This window comes from Cryptomeria japonica, chromosome 5 (assembly GCF_030272615.1).
Source record: "Cryptomeria japonica chromosome 5, Sugi_1.0, whole genome shotgun sequence".
NCBI lineage: Eukaryota > Viridiplantae > Streptophyta > Pinopsida > Cupressales > Cupressaceae > Cryptomeria > Cryptomeria japonica.
Genome location: NC_081409.1, coordinates 217,289,977 through 217,314,553, shown reverse-complemented (window position 1 = coordinate 217,314,553; position 24,577 = coordinate 217,289,977). Strand labels below are relative to the sequence as shown.

Sequence of the window (24,577 nt, the reverse complement as noted above, 5' to 3'; positions counted from 1 at the left end):
AAGGATCATCTTCCTATCATGACAACAAGAAATTCCCAAAGAAGGAAGACAAGACAAAAGGGAAATCAACTTTCCCACTAGATCATGAGACACTCAATGACTTAAGGAAGAAGAAATTGTGCTTCTATTGCAATGGACCTTATGACGCCAATCATGATTGTCCTATGAGACCAAAGGGGAAATCTAACCGTGCAATGTGGGCACTTTATGAGGATTCAGAATTGGATCAGTAGATAGAAAATGATGATTCAGAATCAAAAAAATCTGAGCATGATGAGGAAGTAGAGGAGGAAGTGGAACTTAAGGAAGCACGTCTCACTAGCATTCAACGTGAAGGTTCTTTCAGGATGCATGGAATTTTTGCTGGCCAACAAATCATCACACTACTTGATATAGGTGCAACACAATTTTATTGATGCCAGATTTGTTGAGAGACGTGGCATATGCACTGAAGATTTTGAAGGAATTCGGATGAAGGTTGCTGATGGTTACACTCTCAAGTGTGACAAAATGATTTCAAATCTACCTATTCGCTTGAATAACTATGAGTTCAAGGCAGATTTCTGTGGTGAACATGGGAGACACAGATATGGTTTTGGGAATGACTTGGTTACATGGCATAAGAATATTCAACCTCAACCTTCGTGAGATGGAAATGAGATTTGAGATGGATGGAAAAACTCGTACTAAATGCACTCAGAGATACCAGTTGCAAGACTATATCACTTAGGAGGATGGAATGACTTTTGCGTCATGACATGTTTGAGTGGGCAGTAGGTTGAATTTTGAAGCCAACTCAAGAAGAGCAGCAAAAACCTATTTATCCTCCTGACATACAAGAGTTGAGGATCAAGCATGAAAAGGTCTTTAGCAAGATTCCACCTAGTAGACCTCCAAATAGAGGGATAGAGCACATGATTGAGTTGGAGGAAGGTGCTAAGCCCGTGATAGTCACTCCCTACAGACACCCTAAGCGGCTCAAGGATGAAATAGAAAAAACGATTAAGGAGTTGCTAGCTATGGGACATATCCGACCTAGTAAGTCACCTTTTGCTTCATCCGTGGTTTTGGTCAAGAAAAAGGATGGCACTTTGCAGATGTGCATAGACTACAGGTTGTTGAATAAGAAGACTATCAAAAACAAGTATCCTATCCCTAGGATTGATGAGTTGATTGATGAACTACATGGTGCCCAATATTTCTCCAAAACTGACTTGAGGTCAGCGTATCATCAGATTCGTGTTAGGGAGCGGGATATTGAGAGGACAACCTTTCGCTGTCATTGTGGGCATTTTGAGTTTGTGGTTATGCCATTTGGGTTAACCAATGCACCTGCTACATTCCAGTCCACGATGAATAGGGTATTCCATTCACGGTTGGGGAAATTTGTGTTGGTCTTCTTTGATGATATCTTAGTATACAGCAAGACTTGGGAGGAACACATTGCACATCTTGATACAGTTTTGGGAATTTTTTGCAAGGAATCTCTGTATGCCAAAGAATCCAAGTGTGACTTGGGCATGAAAAAACTGCTATACTTAGGCCACATTATCAGCGCAGATGGGGTGTGTATGGATCTCGATAAGGTTAAGGCAATTGTAGAGTGGCCTACACCTGTGAATCTTACACAACTTAGAGGGTTTTTGGGCTTATGTGGCTTCTATCGCAAATTTGTTAATGTGTATTCGAGGAACGCAGTTCCACTTACAGATTTGACCAAGAAGGGAGCTTTTGTATGGACTCCTGAGCCACAGGAATGCTTTGAGATGTTCAAAAGTCTCATGACTACTTACCCGATACTTGCATTGCCAGATTTCACGAAACCCTTTAAGTTGCAGTGTGATGCTTCAAGTGAGGGAATTGGAGTTGTCCTTATGCAGGACAAACATCCGATTGCTTTTGAGAGTAGGAAGCTGAGATGTCCTGAGATGAGCTATAGTATATATGATAAGGAAATGTTGGCCATCATTCATGCATTGGCCAAATTCAGGAAGTATTTGGTGGGCAACAAATTCATAGTGAAAGCAGACCATAATAGCTTGAAACATTTCCTTGGGCAGCGGGATCTTAATGATCGGCAGCAGAAATGGGTGAGCAAGCTGCAATCATATGACTTTAACATTTCTTTTGTCAAAGGTACGCAAAATGTAGTTAATGATGGGTTATCTCGTCGTCCACATTTGAGCTCCGTCGTCGTTTTTTTTTAGGCACTGTAATGTCCCGCCATACCACCTCCAATCGTGCGGCTACTTGGTCTACCTGTGGCGATCGTTTTGCCCTTACGTGGCTGTGTGGAATTGTGCGAAATCCCGCTCTCCCTGGTACCTTGTTTGGTACTATATATCTCCGTTACAATTTCATTGTCATCACGGAGCAACCGAAACTCCCCCATGAATTCCTTCTGTAGATTGGCCCACATGGCCACTTTTTGCTTGTCCACATCGGAGTACCAATCTATGGCAACTCTTCGTAACGTGGCTGGGAACTGCTGTACCCAGTCATCCTGGTCCGTTACTCCGTTGGCAGACCAAATGGTTTCACATGTACGACAATGCCGTAAGGGGTCTTCCTTGCCCTCCCTTGTGAACTTTGGCAATTTTTGTTTACTCGCCATCCCACTGCTGGGTCTCGCTCCTCTAATTCCTTGTGTGCTTGTACCTGGCGATCCTCCGCCTCCTACAACTGAACCTCCACTCGTGGGTCCTCCGGAAAAAGTTGCTGACACCGAACCAAACAAATTGCCTCCAGTACGGTACCCTTGTGCTCCCTCGGCACCTTCGGTCATACCGTCGCCTTCCGGTGTCTCTCTTCGGTTGGTTTTCTCCCTCCGGTTGTCCTCTGAAATGGACAAATTCTTTAGCAAGTCTCTGGTAGCGTCGATCAGGTTTAGACTTCGCCTTGTTTGTTCCACCAACTCTTCGCGGTTGCTTACCCTACGGTGGTATTCTGGCAAACTGTAGAGTTCTCCTTCGGCACCCTCCATGACTCCTTCTGGCAGCCCTACAACAGTGTAGACAATGTAGTTCTCTCCGTCTATCTCTGCCTCCGCAACCTCTGTGACACCTCTGGGTTCCCTTCGGGCAACCCCTCGGCCAGTCGTCCCTCGGCAAGCTGCCTTAGCCTACACCTTCGTTCTATCTGTTGTCTGAGATTCAATGCGGTTTGTGCCACTTCCCATTCGTCACTCTGTATCTTTTTATTTTTGTCCTTATTCAGTAAATTGGGCATTAATTGTGATACAATTTCATGTTTCTCAACACATAAATCAAAACACAACACGTCTTTATTAATTCATTCTTTTGTATACAATCAACATAATTCTTCTGCTTCTAACAGTGTTCTTTATTTCTCTCCTTTCACAATTTAAGGATTATTTGTCCTTCGTCGGTCTTCCCTACGTCCGTCATCCTGGCGCTCATGAAATTCTCGTAAAATTTGCTGTCGTCGGTTCTCCGGGTTTACTTCACCAACGGGTAGGCCCATTGTGTCTGTGCGCCATCCGTGTCTTCCGTTCCTGAGTTCGTCTAGGCAACGGCGCCAAATGTTTGCCCTCTCGGGTAAACGGTTAAATGCAGAAAGTAAATGCACAGAACATAATGGAAATATATTAAATAACCAGCCTCTGTATTAATTCCACAGTCCATGTACAATAAGTGCTTATAACATTACATCTGACAAGACTCACATGATTATACTTCGAAGAAAAGGTACACAATATATAATACCCAAAGGGGTACGACACAACCGTCGTGACTCCAACTACCTACCCGTCGGCTAACTAACTGACCGCCGTAACTCATTATTACCGACGACAACATAAACAACATAACATAATGATTATTCCCGGCAACAGCAGAGGTTTCAGATGATTGGAGGCATTTGATTGTGGCAGAATATGCCAAGGAATCTTGGGCTTCAAGAATTATTGAGGGGTCGGTACATGATGACAAATACTCTTTTGTAAATGATGTTATCATTTACAAGGGGAGGATATTTTTGACCCCAGGATAGAAGGTAAAGAGCATGGTGATGAGGACCTTTCATGATAAACCTATGGCAGGTCATCTCGACTACTTCAAGACATATCGACAGATACGAGAGAGGTTCACTTGGAAGGGGCTGAAATCAAATGTTGTTCGATATGTGAGAGAGTATCCTGTTTGCCAGTAGAATAAACAAGACCACACATACCCTTCAGGTTTGCTTCAGCCACTCCCGATTCCTGATAGGAAGTGGGAATGTATTTCTATGGACTTCTTTACAGGGTTGCCAAAAGCGTAGGGTAAGGATTGCATCTATGTGGTGGTTGACCATTTAACGAAGTATGCCCACTTCTTTCCGATCACTACTACATATTCAACTACACAGGTAGCCGGCTCTTTTTCCGTGAGATATTCAGACTTCATGGTTTACCTTGGAGCATTGTTAGTGACAAAGACAGTCAGTTTATGCATCATTTTTGGCAAGAGCTTTTCAAGCTTTGTGGGACTGAGCTCACTCCGAGTACTAGCTACCACCCATAGACGGATGGACAGACAGAGATCGTTAAAAAATGGGTGGAGGGATATCTCAGGAGTTACATTGCAGGGGCAGCAGAAAGGATGGGTTAAGTGGATATACATTTGTGAGTATTGCTTTAATACCACTTACCACCTTTCTATTCAGATGAAACCATTCATGGCTTTGTATGGGTATGAGGCGCCTAGCTTTCTTGATTTGTTCATGAGTGACAACAGAGTGCCTAGTGCTAGAGACATGATGCAAGAGAATCAGGATATCATGAGGGCTCTTCGAGAGACTATCCAGAAGGCACAGAATCAATAGAAGCAGTATGCCGACCAGAAGAGAGTTGAGAGCTCATTTGAGGTAGGTGACATGGTGTACTTGATGTTGCAGCCTTATAAACAGTCTACTCTTAAGAAGAGTGGGGCAGAGAAGCTTAAGCCATGTTATTATGGACCCTTCAAAGTTATCAGGCGTGTGGGAGAGGTGGATTACGTGCTTGAGTTACCGGTAGATAGTAGGGTGCACAATGTGTTTCATGTATCTCGCCTCAAGAAGGTGTTAGGACATCATGTGATTCCTTCCACGACTTTACCACCCATGGATAATGAGAGTAAGCTGATTTTAGCACCTGAGGCTATGTTGGATGTCAAGGAGAAGCATTTGACGAGAGGAGTTATTAGGGAGTATTTGATCAAATGGAAGGACTTGCCGATTGAGGATGCTACTTGGGAGAGTGAGGAGATTCTGCAGCATCCAGCTTTAAGATTGCTTGAGGATAAGCAATTTCAGGGAGGGCGGACTGTAATGTCCCCTTCTCCTTAGTATGCGGACATTCACGAGGTTGGCCTATTACTTGACCCTCGTAGGCCAAGGAGATGATAAGGGGGTCGACTTGGCAGCTACTTGTCATGTCCCCTCTTGGATCGTTATATATATACGGAGAGAAAGAGAGAGACCCTAAATGAAGAAATTATTATTATTAATTAATATAATAATTACCAATGAATGATTATTTAAAATTCATTAATTAAATATTATTTATGAACATGATTTAAAAATTAATATTAATTTCTTATTTATCAAATAATAATATAAATTTTACAATATTATATTATTGACAAAACATAATAAAGTAATAAGAAAACAAATATAATAATAAATAAAATTCAGAAAAACAAATAATCAATAAATATTAAAAAACAATAGAATAGCACTCATCCTAATCAATAAATAAAGTTGATTATTAAATCAAATATAAATAAACTATTGTTGTCAGAGATTGTTCCCTCACAATAGACAGTGATATTCAGTAATGTAAAACTAATACAAATTAAATAGTTTTAAGTTTTAACTATTGATTTTCATATCTTTCAACTAATCGATAAAACTATGAAATCATTGATAATTACAATCATCGTTTGGTAAAGCATATGACCGGTTTGGATTAGTAAGGCAAAGGTGTGATTAAAAGAAGAGATACAATTTAGTATTCAAAAGATACATCTTTTCAATATGACCGCTTCATGTAAAGGTATATATAGAGGGTTTAAATAAAGTGTAAAAGAGAAAAGGGGATGGAGAAGGGGATGGAGTGTGTGAGAGAATAATTCTGAGATTACAACACAGAAAATAAAGTAGTTCTCAGACGTGGGTGGTGCATGCCATGAAAAAGAAATATATATTTAAGAAGTGTAGTGCGGAATACAATGCTGGAATAATAATTCAGCAAGAGTGTAATCTTCGGGTGTATGTGGTGAGTGTGAGTGAAGAACGTAATATGTGTGAGTTGTGTGCAATAAGGAGTGTGAGTGAAATAAAAGAATGAGTGATAAGTAATAAAGAAATATATAATTCAGATATATATGTTGATGTATATGCTGACTAAAAAGACGAGGAAAACAGGAGGTAGCGCGGGAGTAATATTCAGGGAGCGGGACTTCTTCTACGAACCAACAGGTAAGAGGTAAAGTATTAAGTATTATAATTAATTAATATGTTAATGTTAATTAATATATATTGTTCATTGAACATAGGTAAGGAATATGTTAAGGCAATTAATTGTATGCATTAAATTACCATTTACTAAGTATTATAATTAATTAATATGTTAATGTTAATTAATATATATTGTTCATTGAACATAGGTAAGGAATATGTTAAGGTTATTTATTGTATGCATTAATGGATACAATTAATTAACATACTAATCTACACACTAAAGAATGATTAAGGAATATAGATGTGACTAAAGAAGATGTAATGCATATGTTAACAATGGTAGGGTACATTTGATATATATATGTTAAAGAATACATTAGGAATACATGTTAACATAAAATGTGGATTATGAAATAAATAGTACTAAGTTGTCAAAATGTATTATAAATGTAAATGTAAACACATGTTGGAGGCTATAGGAAACTCCCTTAGTCTAAGGGAAGGATTATAATAATCCCTAGGGCAGTATATATACTGAACATTGATATGCATATGTAGGGCTTGGTTGATTAAGTTCAACCAAGAGGAGATGGATCTGGCCAGTCCACTCTGAGGACTTGGGTGATGGGATGCATCACCCAAGGCAAGGAATGAACACATGGTCTTCCTTGGATGGCTTGGGTGTAAGAAGTTACACTCGAGACAAGAATCGAATTAACCTTTGATTTCCTGGAGAGCTTGGATGTAAGAAATTACATTCAAGACAGGAGTCGAATTCACCTTCAACTTCCTGGAGGGCTTGGGACCAAGATGGGTTCCAAGAAGGCGAGCTTCACGGCCGCCTAAGGACATACTTTTGTATGGCATTCGTATCCTTTTTATTAGATTAAAATTATGATTATGTTAATTAAGTATTTTAAAGTCAGATTGCAATTTAGATTAGTTATATATTTATATGCCTGTTGTAGTCTAACTATCTATTTTGCAGGATAGTGATCTCTAACTAGTAGGGACATTACACTACTTATGGCTTCACATTTTATTTTACATGATTTTATGGTGAGATAATTAGTTCTCACATATGATGTCACGTGTACACTTCATATTATAATAATATTTTAATATTTCCTAAAGTGCACATTATTAATTATTTAAAAGAGGGACAATTAAATATTATTTATTAAATTGGAATCTTCTAAAAGGAGGCCGATTCATGCATGAAAAAGAATAAATAGGGAAGAAGCCTCATGGATTGATCATCGGTTATTTGACATCTTCTCTTATGTTAAGAATTTGGAGCCAAGGGTTTCTGCAGATTTGGTCATTGGGAACGATACCTCCCTTTGATTTGCATAACTGAGGTGGTGAAAGATCCTCCAAAGGGTTGCTATTGTGAGTGAAGGATGCTTCAATCCTCCATATTTGAGCATATTGTGACAGCTTTCATGGTGAACGATTTTGGAGACTATTACAGCTCATTGATTCATTTTGGCATCGATGTTTGCATCAATTTGTCAAGGAAGGCAAGGCGATTTCCCTAGGAGCTATTTGGAGGTGAAATAAGGTGGTTTCAGGTTACATATCAGGTCTGAAGCAAGATCGAACCAGCCTGCCATATCCTACAATTTTGTTCATATCATCACTTTGATGCATCGATTCCATCCTTTGATTGGAGCGCTCATCTTGGAGAAGGTCAACAATGATATTCGAGGCTTGAAAGGAGCTATTTCTGCTGATATTAATTTATTATTGCCATTTACATCAGAACAGGGGTGATTTGAAGGAAGGTTTCGATTTGGCAAGGGAAGAGCTCATAGTGGAAAGATATTGCTTGCTTCTTCAATCTCATACCTAGGCACTTTATTCCAAGTTCTCTTGGCATTGTTTTTCATTGAATTTCAATTATGTATGAATGAGTTAATGGCTGCCATTGGTACTCAGAAATTCTGAGTCATACTTCATTTGTAAACCAAGAGTCTTGGCCATTATTTAACAGTTTGTAATCAGTCTATTGTTTTGAATAATGAGGAATAAGGTTGCATATAGTTCTTATGTTGTTGTTACAATCTTCTAGTTGCATGCCAACTGTTTGTTAAAATATCAGTCTGTTGTAGGTGTGCATTTCTCACATTAGATTCATGTATTTGCATCAGAAAAACACGAAAGCAATTACATATTCATCCTAGGTGGTTGTCTTGAAGATTTAGTAGCTTTGCAAGACAAAATATCATTGTCTATTGAAGAACTTAATGTTAGTCATGTGCTAAGTCAAAACTGCATAACACACAAGATTATATAGCTGTCCAAAAGACCGCATAACACGCAGGTTATACAGTCTGAAACTAGAACAGCAGGAAATCAGACAATTGCTTGACAATATTCCCTACACATTTCAGTCACATAACCACAAGGGATACTACATATTTTCTTGGCGAGTTTCTTTGAGAGTTTGTGCTTTCAGTTCAGCAAACCCTAAGATGAAAAACCCTTGGGTTCTTAGTTGATCGGATGAAAATAGCTTTCAGCCAATCTTGGTGGATTTATTCAGGATTCATAATAATGCTTAAACAGAGATTCGGGAAATCTATTACAGCTACCAATTTTAGGATATTAAGTACAAATTTATTAAGATTCACTGACAAATAATAAATTTATGTGGGTGTTTGCGAATGGTGAAATAACTAGAAAATATTATTGTTGTGTGTGAAAAGTGAGTTTGGTAGAGTTGTGCTGTGTGCATGTGAATCAAAGAAAAAATATATATTTTATATTTTTTTGAGCTCAAAGCCCAGCTGTAACAGTTATACTTCACCCCAAGGAAGCCGTATTACTTCAAGGATGAAGGATTGATATAGAAATGGCTTTATAAGCCTTACTTTGTCCTCGGCATAGCCCAAATATTAAGGTCTGTAATGTCCCATAATTAGTTACACTTTAATTTAACCTAAATTTGGCCAAATCTATAAATAGGTAATTGGGTTTTATAGGCATATCTTTGTATACTGTTTTCTTGCAACAAAATTAGAGAACATATATGAAATAATCCTTAAAACTGAAATATGAATTATATTAAATGATATCAAATCTGTTGTATTAATGAATGTTAGAATCTTAATTGTTGGATATAATCAAATTATTATATTTCCTAGATGAGATCAGATTATTATATAAAGTCAGTTTGTAAGTCAGTTTCTAATCAATTCCTTTAGTCCATTAGTTGGATAGGGTGTCCAAGAAACCATCCCTCCTAGGCCCAAGGGCAGAATACCATATCTCCCTTGGCTCCATATGGCAGGTGTTAGGCATCCATCATGGATTGGCGTACCCAGCAAGGTGTTCTATCACCGTTCCCCCTCATCACAACCACCTTCTCCCTTAAGCCCAAGAGCGGATGCTTCACCCCTCTTGGCTCCATGTGGCAGGTATCAGGCATCCACTATGGAGTGGCATACTTAAGGGACAGTCCCTCATTTACAATGAATCATTTATTATATTTATTCAATTCATCACATTATGATAATCAATTATTTTTGACACAATTACCACATTTCATTATATTGCATTAGTGCCTTGTATCGTGTTATCCTCAATCATTTTCTGTTAGTATCATTGTATCAGTATTAGCCATTTATTGTCATTATTCCATTATAACCAATTTATTATACCTTATATTATTAGCACTGTTACAATAATTTGTGTACACTGAGTTTTGATTGTATTCTGTATTCTTATATTATATCGAACAATGCTGTACTTTAATGCTATCTGAGTATATGATTGTATATAATTTGCCTTTCACCTATTTTAATTCTCATAGTCATGTTTAAGAAACATCTACCTTAATTTATATTCAGAGATGCATATATTTGGTTTCTAATCCATATCATAAACTGACTGAATAATTTAATGTTAACTCAGAAAATTATATAAATACGTACCTGTTACTGTACTGGCTGTTCTTCCTTATCCTCTTCCACAGACTTAGCCATTACCTCTCCCACTTTTTTCTTTCCTTTATATCTCTCAATGAGAGGGAGAGGTCACAACTCTTCATCATGTATGCCCTTTGGCAGGAGACACACCATTAGCACTCTTTGAAAGAGTGCAACTCTTCATTATTTTTGCCCTTTGAAAGGGACACAACCTTTCACAATCAGATCTGCACTTCTTATTTAAGTCAGTTTTGCACTTATGATTCCCAAATTATCCCCCTCTTAAATGAGGTTCTCTTCTCCCTCTTATATCTCATTGTTGATGGAGTCACAACTTTTCCTTCCATGTCTTTTGACCATTCATTCACTTAATTATATTTTAATTAATTATATTTAATTATATTCTTTTATATTTCAATTTAATTATAGCATTTAAATTTTATTATTATTATTATTATTATTATTATTTATTATTAAATTCTATTTCAAAGTGGGGACATTACAGGGTCAATGCAGCAAATAATAAGAAGCTTGCCATTTTAAAAAGGCAGCCGTACAAGTCTTGGATCTGCTGTACCCCTTTTAGGAGATTGTCGTACCATTGTGGGAAGCATTAGAAGTGCATAAGAACTGCTGATAAGAATATTTGGAAGCTTTGACAAGTCAGCAAGTAATATTGGTATGTTTTCTGGGTGTTAATATTGAATTTGATTGCTGGAATAAATTTGTTTAATACATTTTTGCAACAGCAATACAAATAATTGGACAGAAATTATTTGTGTAATACATCGAGCACAACTTGACAAGACACGTAATTGATGGCATTCACATCATCTACTGATATTTCACACTCCTTGTTCAGTATTGATACTTCCGATGAAAAATAAAGAGCAAAAATGATGTTCATAAAAATCCATTCTTGTAAATTTCTTGTAATAATAAACATTCCATCATATTATTTAGTTCAAAAAGAAGACAGGCAAAAACATACTGAACACCATACAGTTCCTGTCAAGAATCAATCCAAAGGCTTAGGATAGTTTTGTCTTCTAATTCCAGAACCATGTCCATTTATAAGATGTCCTATTCAGTATAAGCATGAGAGATTTGTTTGTTATCTCTTCTCTGTTGAATGTATAGAGGTGCTCCTACGTATTTTCTTTTTTTTTTCCATTGCAAGTTCAACATAATTCACAGCATAAGTAAAAAGATCCATCCCCCACTCTGTGGATCATCCATCATGCAACTCCTTGACTTGGCATGTATCAGTTATAGCCTTAATCTTTGAAGCATTTATTCCACCACCTTTCATAGTATTTATTATGGTAAGCAAATCTCCTTTATGATTAGTCTCTTCCAACTCTGTAGGACTGCTACTTGAATTCCTCTAAGCATAGCTAAAGCTGATTCCTGGTTATTGTTTTCCTACCCTATATGCTTGCCATATAGTAGGATCGGTTTCCATTTTAATCACCAAATACTCTCCACCCCCACTAGCTAGACCCATGTTTCCCTTTGGTGCATCAAGATTCATTTTAACAGTCTCTAGGGGTAGGGACAGGTAAATAACTATAGGCTTAATTTGCCTGATCAAGACAAATCCATTATCAATAATTTTTATTTCCTATTTAATTGTACTAATATCACTTTATTTTTCTAATTAAAAGAACATTATAAAATTTAAGCTTTTGGTAACTGAGTCTATGAGTATTGATTCCTTCATCATTTTTATGAATATCTTTTGTCTCTCCGATATACTCTTAAAGAAAGTTCATATAGTCCATCTTTCTTGTGATTGGATCTTGAAGCAAAAGATTCCTTTTCCCAATATTTTATTTTCCATATTTGCACTCTGTTTCCATCGATGACAATGCTAACACCATAGTAGCTATGGTATATGTTTAAGAAAGTTTTAAATCTTATATGAAAGATGAAAACTATATATCTGAAAATAACTAAAAAGCATGCCAGAAAAATCTCTATATAGCTATTACGATGTATATTTCAAGATAGCTCTAGAAACAAAATCTTACCCGCTTTATAAAATCTCTTCCATTAGAATCTGTGTAAAAGACTTTGTTGGTAACCATGTTTGCTGTCATTCGAGTGATCACTTCTTTTCCAACACCATCATCCACTGGGATGGGGCCAATCTTCAAGAAGATTTAAATATCACATTTGTTAGTAAACAAAATTATCATAGGTAACAATGTCATATATATTCATCATTTGACAGTGAGATGTCTTTTCATACTTGTTAGCAAACAAAAATTATCATAGGCAACAATGTCGTATGTATTCATCATTTGACAGTGAAATGTCTTTTCCTCAATCATATAACCATACAACTTTTGGCCATCTAGAAAATAAAATAACTGTATATCTCTTTAGATGGCTTTGTCTTAGTAGGTTTACTCAATGGTTTCTCAGGAATGTGCATATTGGGCTAAAATTCTGCAGCAATCATCATAGTCATGGCAGGCACCATATTATAAAACAGTATTGAATTTTAATAAACAATAGACTTCGCTAAAACATCCATGTAATATTTACACCATATTTCTTTATTAGTGAATTATATCTTACAGTGAATTCCACTTCGGCATGTTCTTTGTCCTTGTAAAGTCTGGTAACCTACAACACCTCAAGTTCAAGTCAATATTGATATAGTGTTATATGTCTACATTTCAAAAATAAATTAATCTCTGCATAAATAGCAATGATGTTTAGAAGAGAATAATCAACTAATGGTTTAGAATTCAAACTTTGAAAGTCCTGCCATGAACTAAATAATGGATTTGAATATACAAAATTGTGAAAGTCAATTTCAGCTTAATACAGATAATTTTGACAAAAATATACAACAAGAATTAACAAGCAACGAGAAATCAATACAGTGAGATTGATATGGGTTTTACAAAATTGAAACTAGCTTCATGTAATCTATTCTTGAATTGCTGAATGAGTGTATTCAAGGTATAAATAAAAGTATTCTTTGAGTGTTTCATGAATATAGTGAATGTGGTCATTCATGGCTGGTTTTCCAGATAAAGAAAATCAGTTGATGATTAGGTAACCTTCAGTTTATATATTTTGTAGTACCAGGATTGAATGGATTTTGTTCTTTGATGTCATGTTAGAGTTCCCTATATTAAGGATGTTAAGAGTTCCTTATATTAAGGTTAATTATAAAAGTATGTATTTAGATTTCATATGATCAAAGGCTTGCTAAAGTGATTGAGTGAAATCAAAAAGCATTATGTATGACTGAATGATGGAAAAGAAGAAACGGAGTGAGCTGTATAGAGATTAAGTAGCTGGAAGACCCCTTTGAAGTTGTTGTTTCTTGGTTGTATAAATTGTTTACAATTTAAATCCAGCACATTAAATTTCTTGATATGAAACATTCTCACAGTAAATATGGGAATGTTGCTATGAGTTAGAAACTTGAATTATTACCAATGGTGAATCTTGCAGCAGAATGTGTTCCAAGGTTCACCAAGTTGTTTGATCATAACATGAGAAAATTCAAGAAAAAGCAGAATACTACTCCATATAAAACATTAGTAAATTCTGATTTTTCTTATGTGATATGTATGTTGATAAAGCCAACCTGTGGCTTCTATTATTCTTGGCAATAGAATGTGGTCAAAATCCAAATTTTTGGGGAGAAAGCTGCTTTGAAAAAAAAAATGAAAACTTGGAAATGTCAGAAAAATTCTCTTCTAGGTGGACAACTGGCTTTTGAAAGAATACCTTGCCTCCTTGGATCACCTTTACCCCTATTTAAAGAGGATATGGGTGTGAAGGTTGAGGATTATTTAGAGAGAGATCTCTCTGTGTTTTTTGAAAAAATCTAGTTTTTTGCTTTGTCTTCCCTAATTCCTTTGCTGTTCCAAGATGACTATTTTTGACAAGTGTAGGGTCCCGACAAAGAATAGTGTAATGTTGTGATGAACCCTTGCTGGTTCAACTCTTCAACCTGCTGTAATTTGTAGATCTTCTTTGTAATTTTTAATTATTAAGATGGTCTTTCAGAAATAGACAGAAGTTGCAGAAGAGGGTTTCTTTAATTTGCAACACATATTGAATAATACATGAATTTAATCAACTGAAACAATGAATTGGAGAATTTAGAAGCATTACCGTAGGTCCTTAGACAATTTATTGAAAAGAAAGAATAAATCAGCAACTTACAAAGTTCTGATTTTTATTCTGGAACAATTCAAATCTGCTCTTATTTAAATACTAAGACACCCAAACAGTGGAAGATGGTGCCAATAAATGAGCAAGCTGTGTGTTTGGGGAAAAGAAGCCTCCAAACCACAGAAGAATCAACAACATAACAGTAAATAAGAAAACCCTACAACAAATTTGCCTTGTAAGAAGCCAAATCTGCCCCAATTCAATTCAATTTGACTTCTAAATGAAGCCAACTAGGCTGCAACAATTCGATTGATCTTTCACAATCTCAAAGCTACTGAATACTGAAGAATGCACGCTCTTCAAAATAGGTCCAAAACCTAGTGGCCATAGCCAAGTGCTCAGAAGAAAATGTCAAATGCTCAATATCAAGAAGGAGGTTTAATTTCCATCTTGGCTGCCTAAATACCCAAAAGGTGCGATTTTTGGCAATTAGGGATTTAAACATAATAACTTGCTTTTAGGGTTCCCAACTTAACCCTAAAAGCAATGCCTAGCTTATGAGATAATAAATTTTCACTTAAACAAATTTAAGTGATGCACTTTATGATTTTATATTAATATTTCATTAAAATATTAATTGCCTGTGGAACCACTTAAAAATTCATATCTCTCTCATTATTGCTCAGAAACTGAATCTGTTAGAAGCTAGGGCCACAGTTCACCATGCCAATGAAAATTGGACCATGTCTATTTTTAGCAATTTTTCCCTAAAAAATAGGAAATCCTCATAAAGTGTCAGAAACTGATGAAACGAAGACCAAAACTGAACTCAACACTGAACTAGAACAAATAGACAAACCACTCCTCAAGATACCGCATTACTAACCCCTTTATCCATACTCTGTTAGCCTACAAGGGTCCAAAAATAGGCTAACTCCTCAATCCCAAGTCCCTGACTAGGATGGGGACATTACAAATGCCCCTCCTCGACCTAGTTGATGTGACACCTGTGATAGGCTCGTCAAGCGAGCCAAATGAGGATGCCGAGCTAGGTTTAGGATGCTATGCATGTTAGTTGCCTAGTGCGACGTTGTGATGCCACTCTTGCGTAGGCCCTCAATTTATTTTGTGTTGGGCTTGACCGGTTACCTATTTTGTCATGATGGATGTGATTGATATATTTGATGCTAGATCAATTATGGATTCATGTCGTATGTAGATGATCATTCTGGATGTGAACATTATATGATTTCAATGATAGACATTATGTGATTTGATGATATATGATACCTAGATTATTTTCATGTTCAGTTATACTTGTATGAAATTTTGTCTGTCATGTGATTTAAGAGATGATTTATGCTTAGATGATTAGCGATAGTGACTTTACTTTCATGCATATGTTACATTTACAGATTATGCTTTTATTACTGTAATGGAACACTAACCCCTAGATGTAGAATTCTATGCGATTACTATTTGTATGACTGTCTTCATTGCGTGTGTCTGTCTGTGGGGAGGACCGACGACGTATCACTCCTTTGCGAGCGCCCTACGTCGTTGCGACATTCTACCCCTTTGTTTGCAGTGTTTGTTTATATATGTATATGCACATGTATATCATTTTTGGTTGCAAGTTTATAGGCATTCAATTCCTCCCGAGCAACCGGGTGCGAGCTCCCCTGGCTTGACAGGTGTGAGCGTACCTCTTCCCAATGGCAAAATTGTGGTCGGAGATGTCTTTAGCCCCTTCTTGCACATTAAGCCTTGTTGGTCCCCAATATGTTTGTCGGTCTTGGCGAATTCGCCAGTCAATCATGTTCGTTTTGGAGTGAGTATGAGCATGGTAAGTCATGCGTGTGTCCGGTTATGTTTAGTTGAATTTCATGTTTAATGATTGCTTCAATTTCTTGATGATGCTATTTTAGTTATTTGATGACGTATACCTTGAATTGCGTGATAATGCTTATTTGGCTTATTGAATTTACGCTTGATGTTTTAATGGTTTTTATAACTATTTCGTTATTGCGTTTCGAGATTTCGATAAAGTTGTGTTGATTTTGTCAAATTGAGCCTTTACGATTTAATGATTTTAAATTTTGGGCGCTTAGTAACTATTTAATCTATTTCGCCTCAAACGCTCAATCAGTTGGCAACAATCACCTTAGTTCCGGAAAATAAAACAATTCCCTTTTTCACATCTATTTGTTTGTATTTATTTATTTAGCCATATTCGCCTTAAAATTTCCCTATATTTACTTTATAATCGTTCTTGTATTCGTTTAATACTAATATTTAATTGAATTTAAATATATATGTATATATTTCATAATGTTATTTAAAAAAATTCCCATAAGATGAAATGGGAAAATAATCCCAAGTAAATAAAAGAGTATTATATATATATATAATGGGAATATTTTATTATTAAAAATTAGGGCACTTTGTTTTGGGAAATAGAGAGTTTTTAAAAGAACAATCTGGGGGATTTATTTTAGGGGGATCTTCAAAAAACTTGAGAGGAATCTCTGCAACTTCCTTTTGAAACATTTATTGCCATGGGAGATTTGGGGATTTATAGTAAGCTTGGCTGGGAATTTATAATTGGGGAGATTGGAAAAGATTTGGCTGGAGTAAAGAACAGCAAGAGATAATTTTCAGAACTCTCTTCCAAATTTTCAGATTTGAGGTAGGGTCTTCATCTCAGTTTGATTTCTTCTTGTAAATATGCTTCATCTGATGCTTGTGGAAGGGAAATTTGTCAATTGCTTTGTTTAATCAATGGTGGATCCCATTTATAAAAAGAATAGAAAGAAATTTCCAGTTGGCTGGAAATATATTGTTGGTTTTCTTTGTAAATCTGCCCTTGAAACAAAAGCATTCATTTTCTCAAAAAAAATCTTAACCATTGAGTTCTTTTATTGAATTGCTTGTGTATTTTTTTTTATCTTTGAGCAGATTATATGTAACCGGTTGTAAGAAATTGGGGGCTTGAAACCCCATTACCCTGCATATGAATTGTTTGACAAAATGTCATGAATTCGATGCTTGAATTTGATGTTTTCACTGAAGTTATTGATAGTATGTTATTCTGTTTTTTTTGTTTTTATAAAATTTATTTACTTGTTAAATGCTGTTTAGTGGGCATAATCCCCACATGCATCTCGAGCCCCTTCAAACAAACAAATTTTTATTAAACGCATTGCAGATTTTTAAATCTACTCATCAGGCAATAACAGAAATAAAATAAGGGGATAAACACTCAGTAATAATAATAGACATCTTCCCCCTCTCTCATTACTTAAAGATACCAATTCTACGGTATCAATTTGGTAATAAAATGAAGGTTTAAATCTGCACCATAGAGGATTGGCTCCCAGCCCAAATTAAATCGTAGAATTGGGAAAATTGTGACCTCTTCCATCTGCTAAAAGCGGATTTAGTAAATAAACTTTAACTTGCAATATCTTGATGAAGTTTATAATCAATCCTTCATTGCAATTACAAATTCTAGAAACACATATAAACTGCAGTTAGAGATGTTTCAAATCCGTAATAACATCACCTTCTTTTAATATTAGCTGAAACGAAAATCAAAACCTCAACCGGGTGCTTTCCAATGTACAACTTAGAGTTTTTCTTTTTAGCTAGCTATTTTTCTTTCAATATGTTTGACAGGAGACATTTAGCAAACATGAAGTATGTATTCGTCATTTGTGATGGCTATGTTTATTTTAAATGTTTTCAGTAGAGTGTTGATACTTCTATGTTGAGTTGGTTGTGGCTTAGCCGCGAATTTCAATGCGGGCTAAGAGCGAATTATTCGCTGCCCCGTAGTGTCATTGTCGTCATTGTAATGTAAATGTCCGTTTATGTTGGGTATTTGTCAAACGTATGCCAGATGCCACGTCATGTGGATGTAAGTTGTTTGGTTTCTTTAATTGGTTCTTCTATTGTTATATGGCTTTCATTCCGCGAGTCTCATGATGATTTTACCATGATGTTATTGATTTTCGTTCCCTATTGACTTTAGGACGGCGATTGTGAAGACACCGCTGGGATGTTGATTTGGTTGCAGCAGTTCTATTCCTTCCTTGATTTCATTCTTGGGTCAAGAGACTCTTACTCTCTTGTTATTGTTTGGATTTCGTTAAACTTGTGTTTGAGTATGATGTCGAATTGCATGATGATTAAGTTGACTTTCTTATTGACTTAGAGCCTCTTGCGTTTGTTATGAGTCCATGTCAAGAGAGTGGGCTCCTTTCATGATACCGAGGGTCATAAGAGATGGGATTTCACGAGGTTCCTTGCAAGGATGCGTGAAGTCCAGTCCTCGTAGGCATAAAGGAGTTTTTCAGTTTTAATTAATAGGTGATAGTTAAATAAATGAATGGGTTTGGGTAGTGTTGTGCGAATCGCACACCCATACCCGTCTTGGACAGGGACCCCCCAGTTTGTGCCTTTCTGTCTTTGCGGAAGAGGAAGGGGATATGAAGGATCAAGTTGGTGAGTGATGGAGTCTGGAATGTCATCTTGATCTTCAAATGCCCTGAAATTTGGCTAAGTCTGGAATTTCCTAACCCTAAAATTTGGCTAAGTCTGGAATGTCCTGATCCTGAAATTTGACTAACTCTGAAAAATTGAGGAATCCCCCAAAAACTAGAATTTGCAATATAACTCCTGGAGGGCTCAAACCACTCTCAAACATCCTGAAAGTATATATGGAATATAACTTAAATGTCACTTATACTTAAATGTTATATTCCATAAAATGATCCTTCAGCGAGATCTGGACAAACTCGTCCAAGTGCCCAAGCTCGCACTTCTTGAGGAAAACGTTTAAAATCGCTAAAATGCCCAATTTCGGACCCTGGGGCAAAAACTGGAAAATGTTTAAAAGTTGCAAAAGGCCCCCAAAGGTCCGAAAATCACTTAAGTCCTCCAATTTCAGACCCTAGGGCTAAAATGTGAAAAAGTGAAAAAGTTGCCAAAAAGTGCCTTAACGTCCAAATTTCACTTAAATGCCCAATTTCGGACCCTGGGGCAAAAAGTGAAATATTGCAAAAAGCTCCTCCAGGTCTGAAATTCACTTAAAACCTCAATTTCGGACCCTAGCTCCGAAATTTGAAATTTTCGCAAAATTGCAAAAAGGTTCAAGAACTCCGAAATTGCCAAAAGCACGTTTAGCTCCGAAAATACTCCAGTTTGCCAAAAAACGCTAAAGGTCCGAAATTCGTCGAATTTGCAAGAATAGCCATAGTGGTCTGAAGTTTTTTTTTCGATTTTCAAAAACGCCTTGCAACTCCGAATTTGCAGAAGTGTTCAATGGTCCGAAAATTACCCTTCAGTTGGAATAAACTCCCCATGCTCCGAAAATATCTCTAGTTCACAAAAACCCCAAGCGCTCCGAAATTCGCCAAAGGGTTAAAAATCGCGAAGTTCCAAACATGCTCAGTGGTCTGAAGTTTGTTATAAATTTGCAAAAGGGCGTGAATGCTCCGAAGTTCTTTCAAAATCGCAAAAATATGCCAAGGCATCCGAAGTTCGTCCCTAGGGTTTTAGAAAACGCAGTTTAAAGTTTGCAAAATAGCGCCAATGCTCCGAAATTCACCAAAAAGGCATGAGTGTTAGGATTTTAAAATTTGCAAGACCTCTTCAAACCTCCAGAATCACGCTATAAGAAGTTTTCAAAATGCCATAAACCCATTCAAAATGCCCAAGACTCCAAAGGTAAAATCACACAGAAGTAAATCACCCGAACATCAAGACCAAGGATCAAATTCACATTCGAAGAGAAAGGAGAAGCATTTTCAAGATACATCTCACAAAGAGCTTCTCAAGCCAGACGTCGTAATTAAATTTAATGTTTGTTAAATTAAATTATTTAATTTTTCAAATTAATTTAATGAAATGAAATTGGTTGATTGATCGCAGGACGTCATTGAAGAACCAGGAGAAAGACTTGAAACGCAAATCGAGGAAGGATTGCAATCCAAGGCCAAGCGTTGGAAGCTGGAAAAGAAAAAGATGTGCGAACACGCTGCAGGAGCGCGAGAGCAACCAAACATTGGGAACCATGCCGCTGAACAAAGATGAAGTCCACCGACGAAATTGAAGGCAAAAAAGCAAAAGAAAACACTCAGTCTATGCATTCTCAAGAAAGTGCACAACTGGATTTAATTCTAGGAATTCAATTCCTAAAAAGCTGAAATTGCTTTATTGTAAACTGCCTATGGGTCCCGCACAAGATATTTTTGTGGATAACTATTCCCAACCACCAAGAAGATTGGATAGACCTGAATTAAAGCCAAATAGTGGCAGGTAGTTGAGATAGTTGCTGGTTGGATAACTAAAAATTAATTCGACATGGGTTAAAGCTGCCAGCATCTGGAAGGCAGATCAGGACCCTTGGATGCAGTCCATCCTAGCCTTCGATTCAAAATTGTGATATCTATAAAAGGCAGAGGCCTTTCTTTTGTAAAGGGTTAGACAGGTAGATGGTTAGATAGTTAGATAGTGAGATAATCAGAGCTTGTTAGATAGTTAGATTTTAGAGTTAGAATAGGTTAGATTTTAAGCAGTAGCATAGAGATGCTGCAGAAATTGTTGTAATAGGCAGCTGAAATCAATATATAAACATTGATTTGGTGTTTATTGTCTTGTTTTCATCCTGTTTGCATGGTTTCTCTCAGCATTTTAGATAGATCTTTCTATTTTGGGTGTGCAGGTATTTGATAGATTCAGGCTCATACCGCTGAGGATATACTGATTGTGTATCCTTTTGTGTGGTTAACCTGAGCCTTTAATCCTGCTTAGTTCAATTGCAGGTGTCCGACTGAGCTGCGCCAGAATTGGGTGCTTAGCCGTGCGTCTCCAGTCTGAAAATCTTCTCTAAGTCCCTTTGAAGATTGCACCGTTCCTACAAGGTTGTGAGCTATTCTGGCCAAGCAGGAATTGGTTATGTTGAATCCGTCTACCCACATACCCGTGTTGTTAGTTTTAGATCTCCTAACCCTTTCCTTTTGCTCTTTTTTGTGTAATTCGAGAATCACAGCAGACCAGTTTGTTGCAAATCATAAGTCCCCTTGTGTTTCCAGCAAAAACACATCAAACCACTGAGAGATCCCGCAGTCAAGACCTGACAAAAGAAACCTTGAGGTCGTCCCCTTTGATCAAATATAAAAAAAAACAGCATTAGGGACTTCCTTATCTCAAGAGAGGATAGGATACTCAACTGGTTATTCTATTTTGCATTGGCCGTATGGAGTTTGCAGCGATGCGATTTCAGACACGTCAACAGGTAGATATATAATCTAATAAAGATAATAAACCTTCAGTGCCTCGTGACTCAGACCTAGAGAGGATGTTTTAGGCTGAGCACGAGAAGACCGCAGAGATGGTAAGTCAATCTCCCTTGGTTGCTCTCCCAAAGTCGAGAATGCTCCGTATGTCGTCAGCTTATGCCCACTTGTTCCGGCATGTGATGACACTCCCTTGAGCATGTGATCTCCTTATGCTATTTTATAGTTGTCTTATGTTTTCGGGCCTCTGGAGGTTATGTCTTTTGTATTGGTTGATTTCATGTTGAGTTGAGATGTGTTTGGAGTTAGTCTTGGTCAAGCATCAACCCGGCTTAGCGTGCGAGTTGGGATCTAGTGGCATCTCCTAGCTCGGGGGTGGATCCTTGTAGGATTCACGCTTGGTCGAGTGGTTGAGCTTTTTGCCATTGGGGTTTTTCCCATGTTGGTGTCGTCTTCTTCGCGTGATCTTGGAGTTTTCTTTCTCATGCGGACTTGTGCCTTGGAGTAGATTGTTGTATCATTGTATTCTATGGTTAAGCCTTGTCATCATGTAGTGTGTAAGATAGTTTGTTTAAGTGAGTGGCTTCCATATTTGTACTTTTGTAGCAGCAGTATTATTGTAAACAAATTATAATTGTGAGATCATGTATATGATGGACTTCCATACAGAAGAGATGTAATCCTTTAACATACCAGTAGTATGTTGTAGTTGAACACTCATATGACGTTAGCTTGTTTTAGTAGCTTAGAAATTCATGATGTGTATGTACCATGTAGATTTCATCATGCTTATTTCATGAGTAGATAGTCGATGTGTGATTGCATTATGATATAAGTGGAAAGGGGTTAAAATTTCAGCAGTATAATAGTTGCCCTTCTTTTTATAATATCACATAGGTCCTTGCGATTAGTGCATAGCATAGGGACTTAGTGTGTTGCAAGGTGTACTAGATCATGGAGGTGTACTTGTAGTTTTGTTGTGCTCATTCTTGCATACGGTAGGCAATTGTGCTTAAGAAACTAACTCATGCATTTTCTCATGATCATGCGTATGTAGGGGATGGATGCTGTGTCGTCATACAACTAGGCAATCGTGAACATGTAGAGTTCATTGTGCATGTATAAGTAGTATCAATCTTGATAATGGATTAGTGGTTAGTAAGAGTAGTAGTTGCGTAGGTACCTTGTATTGAATTAGTGGTGTCTAAGGACCATGTTTAGTTGTTTGCATTAGACGTTAGAGGGTAGCAGCCATATGTTAACTTTTCATGTATGGATCATCACTTTGGATAGTGCATTTGCGCATAGCTAGCCATGGATATGATGAGATTACTCACCTTGATGTGTAGAGATATTTGTTATTTCCTTACTTCATGATAACTTGCATTAGTGTTATTTGAGTAGGCTTGTACCATTATGGTTCGTAGTGAAGCCAATGCCCTAGGGGATCATTAGAAATTTTGGAATACTAATCCGCCTGTGTTAATAGATTGATTTGTCGAACCTTAAATAAGCAATTAACTAGAGCTAGACAGTGAATGAATATACTCATGTTAATGTATTGATTGATAACATAGACCACACTAGGAAACAACAAAAAAAATATTCTGCTTTTAAGGTAACTTGCAGTGAGTTTCCCTAGGGTTTATCGGTGACGCTACAAATAGGATACTTAGAAGTTTAGCTATGGGAAAGAACAATATTAGAACCAAGTTGGTGGTCTATGAGGAGGTCAACAAGAATCACATGGTGTAGTGTATCCTCAAAAAGGAGACTTAACTAATTCCATGGAGAGAATAAAGGGACGTGACTATTCTTTCAAAGGAATTCCTCAAGGTTTGGAACTCTAGGAAGGTGGTAATTAGAGGCTTGGATCATGAGAAGTTGGAGGATCTCAGCACTTTGATTTTAAGGCTATCCATTGAGGGAATGAAGTCTTTCAAAGACATGACAGGAAAAGATGAAACAATGAAGGCTTTCCTCAAACCCAAGGAGAAATTGAAGAGGCAGAAAATTGAGTGCATCAACGAGTCTCTTAGTGCATATTCTCTTTTCATCTTTCCTTTCTCAACCATTTTAGACATAAGAAGTTGGTAAGTTTTCCATTCTTCTTGATGATGTCCTTGGAATGTTCTATTAAGGAAGTACTCCTTGGTAAGGCTTTTTGCCTTTTTCACCAATCCCTAATTTTTCTTTTTGATTCTACATGCCCAAAATATCAAGTCCTTTCCTTCTCCTAAGATTGTTGTGAGGTCAGAGGAGCTAATTTTTAGTTAAGGGTTCAGGCCCCTAAATGAGAAGACTAGTTTTGCCTCTTGTGCTTGGTAGTGGGTTTTCGATGAGAAAAGTAGTAGGAGAAAAGAAAAGTAGTCTCAAATGTGAATAGTCCTTATGAGGTGGATGTTGTAGATGATTGGAGGAAGCATCCCAAGGGGAAAAGGTCGATTTCTTTTAAAAGGGACACAGATGAGGAATATGTTCAGCAAGAGGAAGGGAAAGAAAAGGTGATTGAAGAGGACCATGTTAACAATGTTAGCCTTGGTGTGGGCAAATTCCATGTCTTTGGTATGCCCCTAACCTTCATGATTGCTTAAAGATAGAAGGCTCTAGAGTTGAGGATCTAGCCTCCATTCTTGAGCAGCTGGAAAACAATTTGTACAAGATAAAGAATGAGATCATAGTCCACCAAAGTAATGTATATGGCTCTTTCTGGAGAACAAACAACTTAGCATTTAGATCTTTTTGTTGAACCAA

General features: G+C 37.0%; 1 protein-coding gene across 1 annotated transcript in view; it reads right to left on the bottom strand.

Moving 5' to 3' along the window:
• Positions 1 to 24,577, bottom strand: part of LOC131064398 (alpha-mannosidase) — a 386,960-nt gene that overhangs the window by 193,506 nt on the left and 168,877 nt on the right. Inside the window, exons 20-21 of the mRNA XM_057998531.2 lie at positions 12,963 to 13,010; positions 12,410 to 12,529 (exon numbers count right to left, since the gene is read on the bottom strand). Coding sequence (XP_057854514.1) covers positions 12,410 to 12,529; positions 12,963 to 13,010 — 168 coding nt within the window. The remainder of the gene's footprint in view (positions 1 to 12,409; positions 12,530 to 12,962; positions 13,011 to 24,577) is intronic.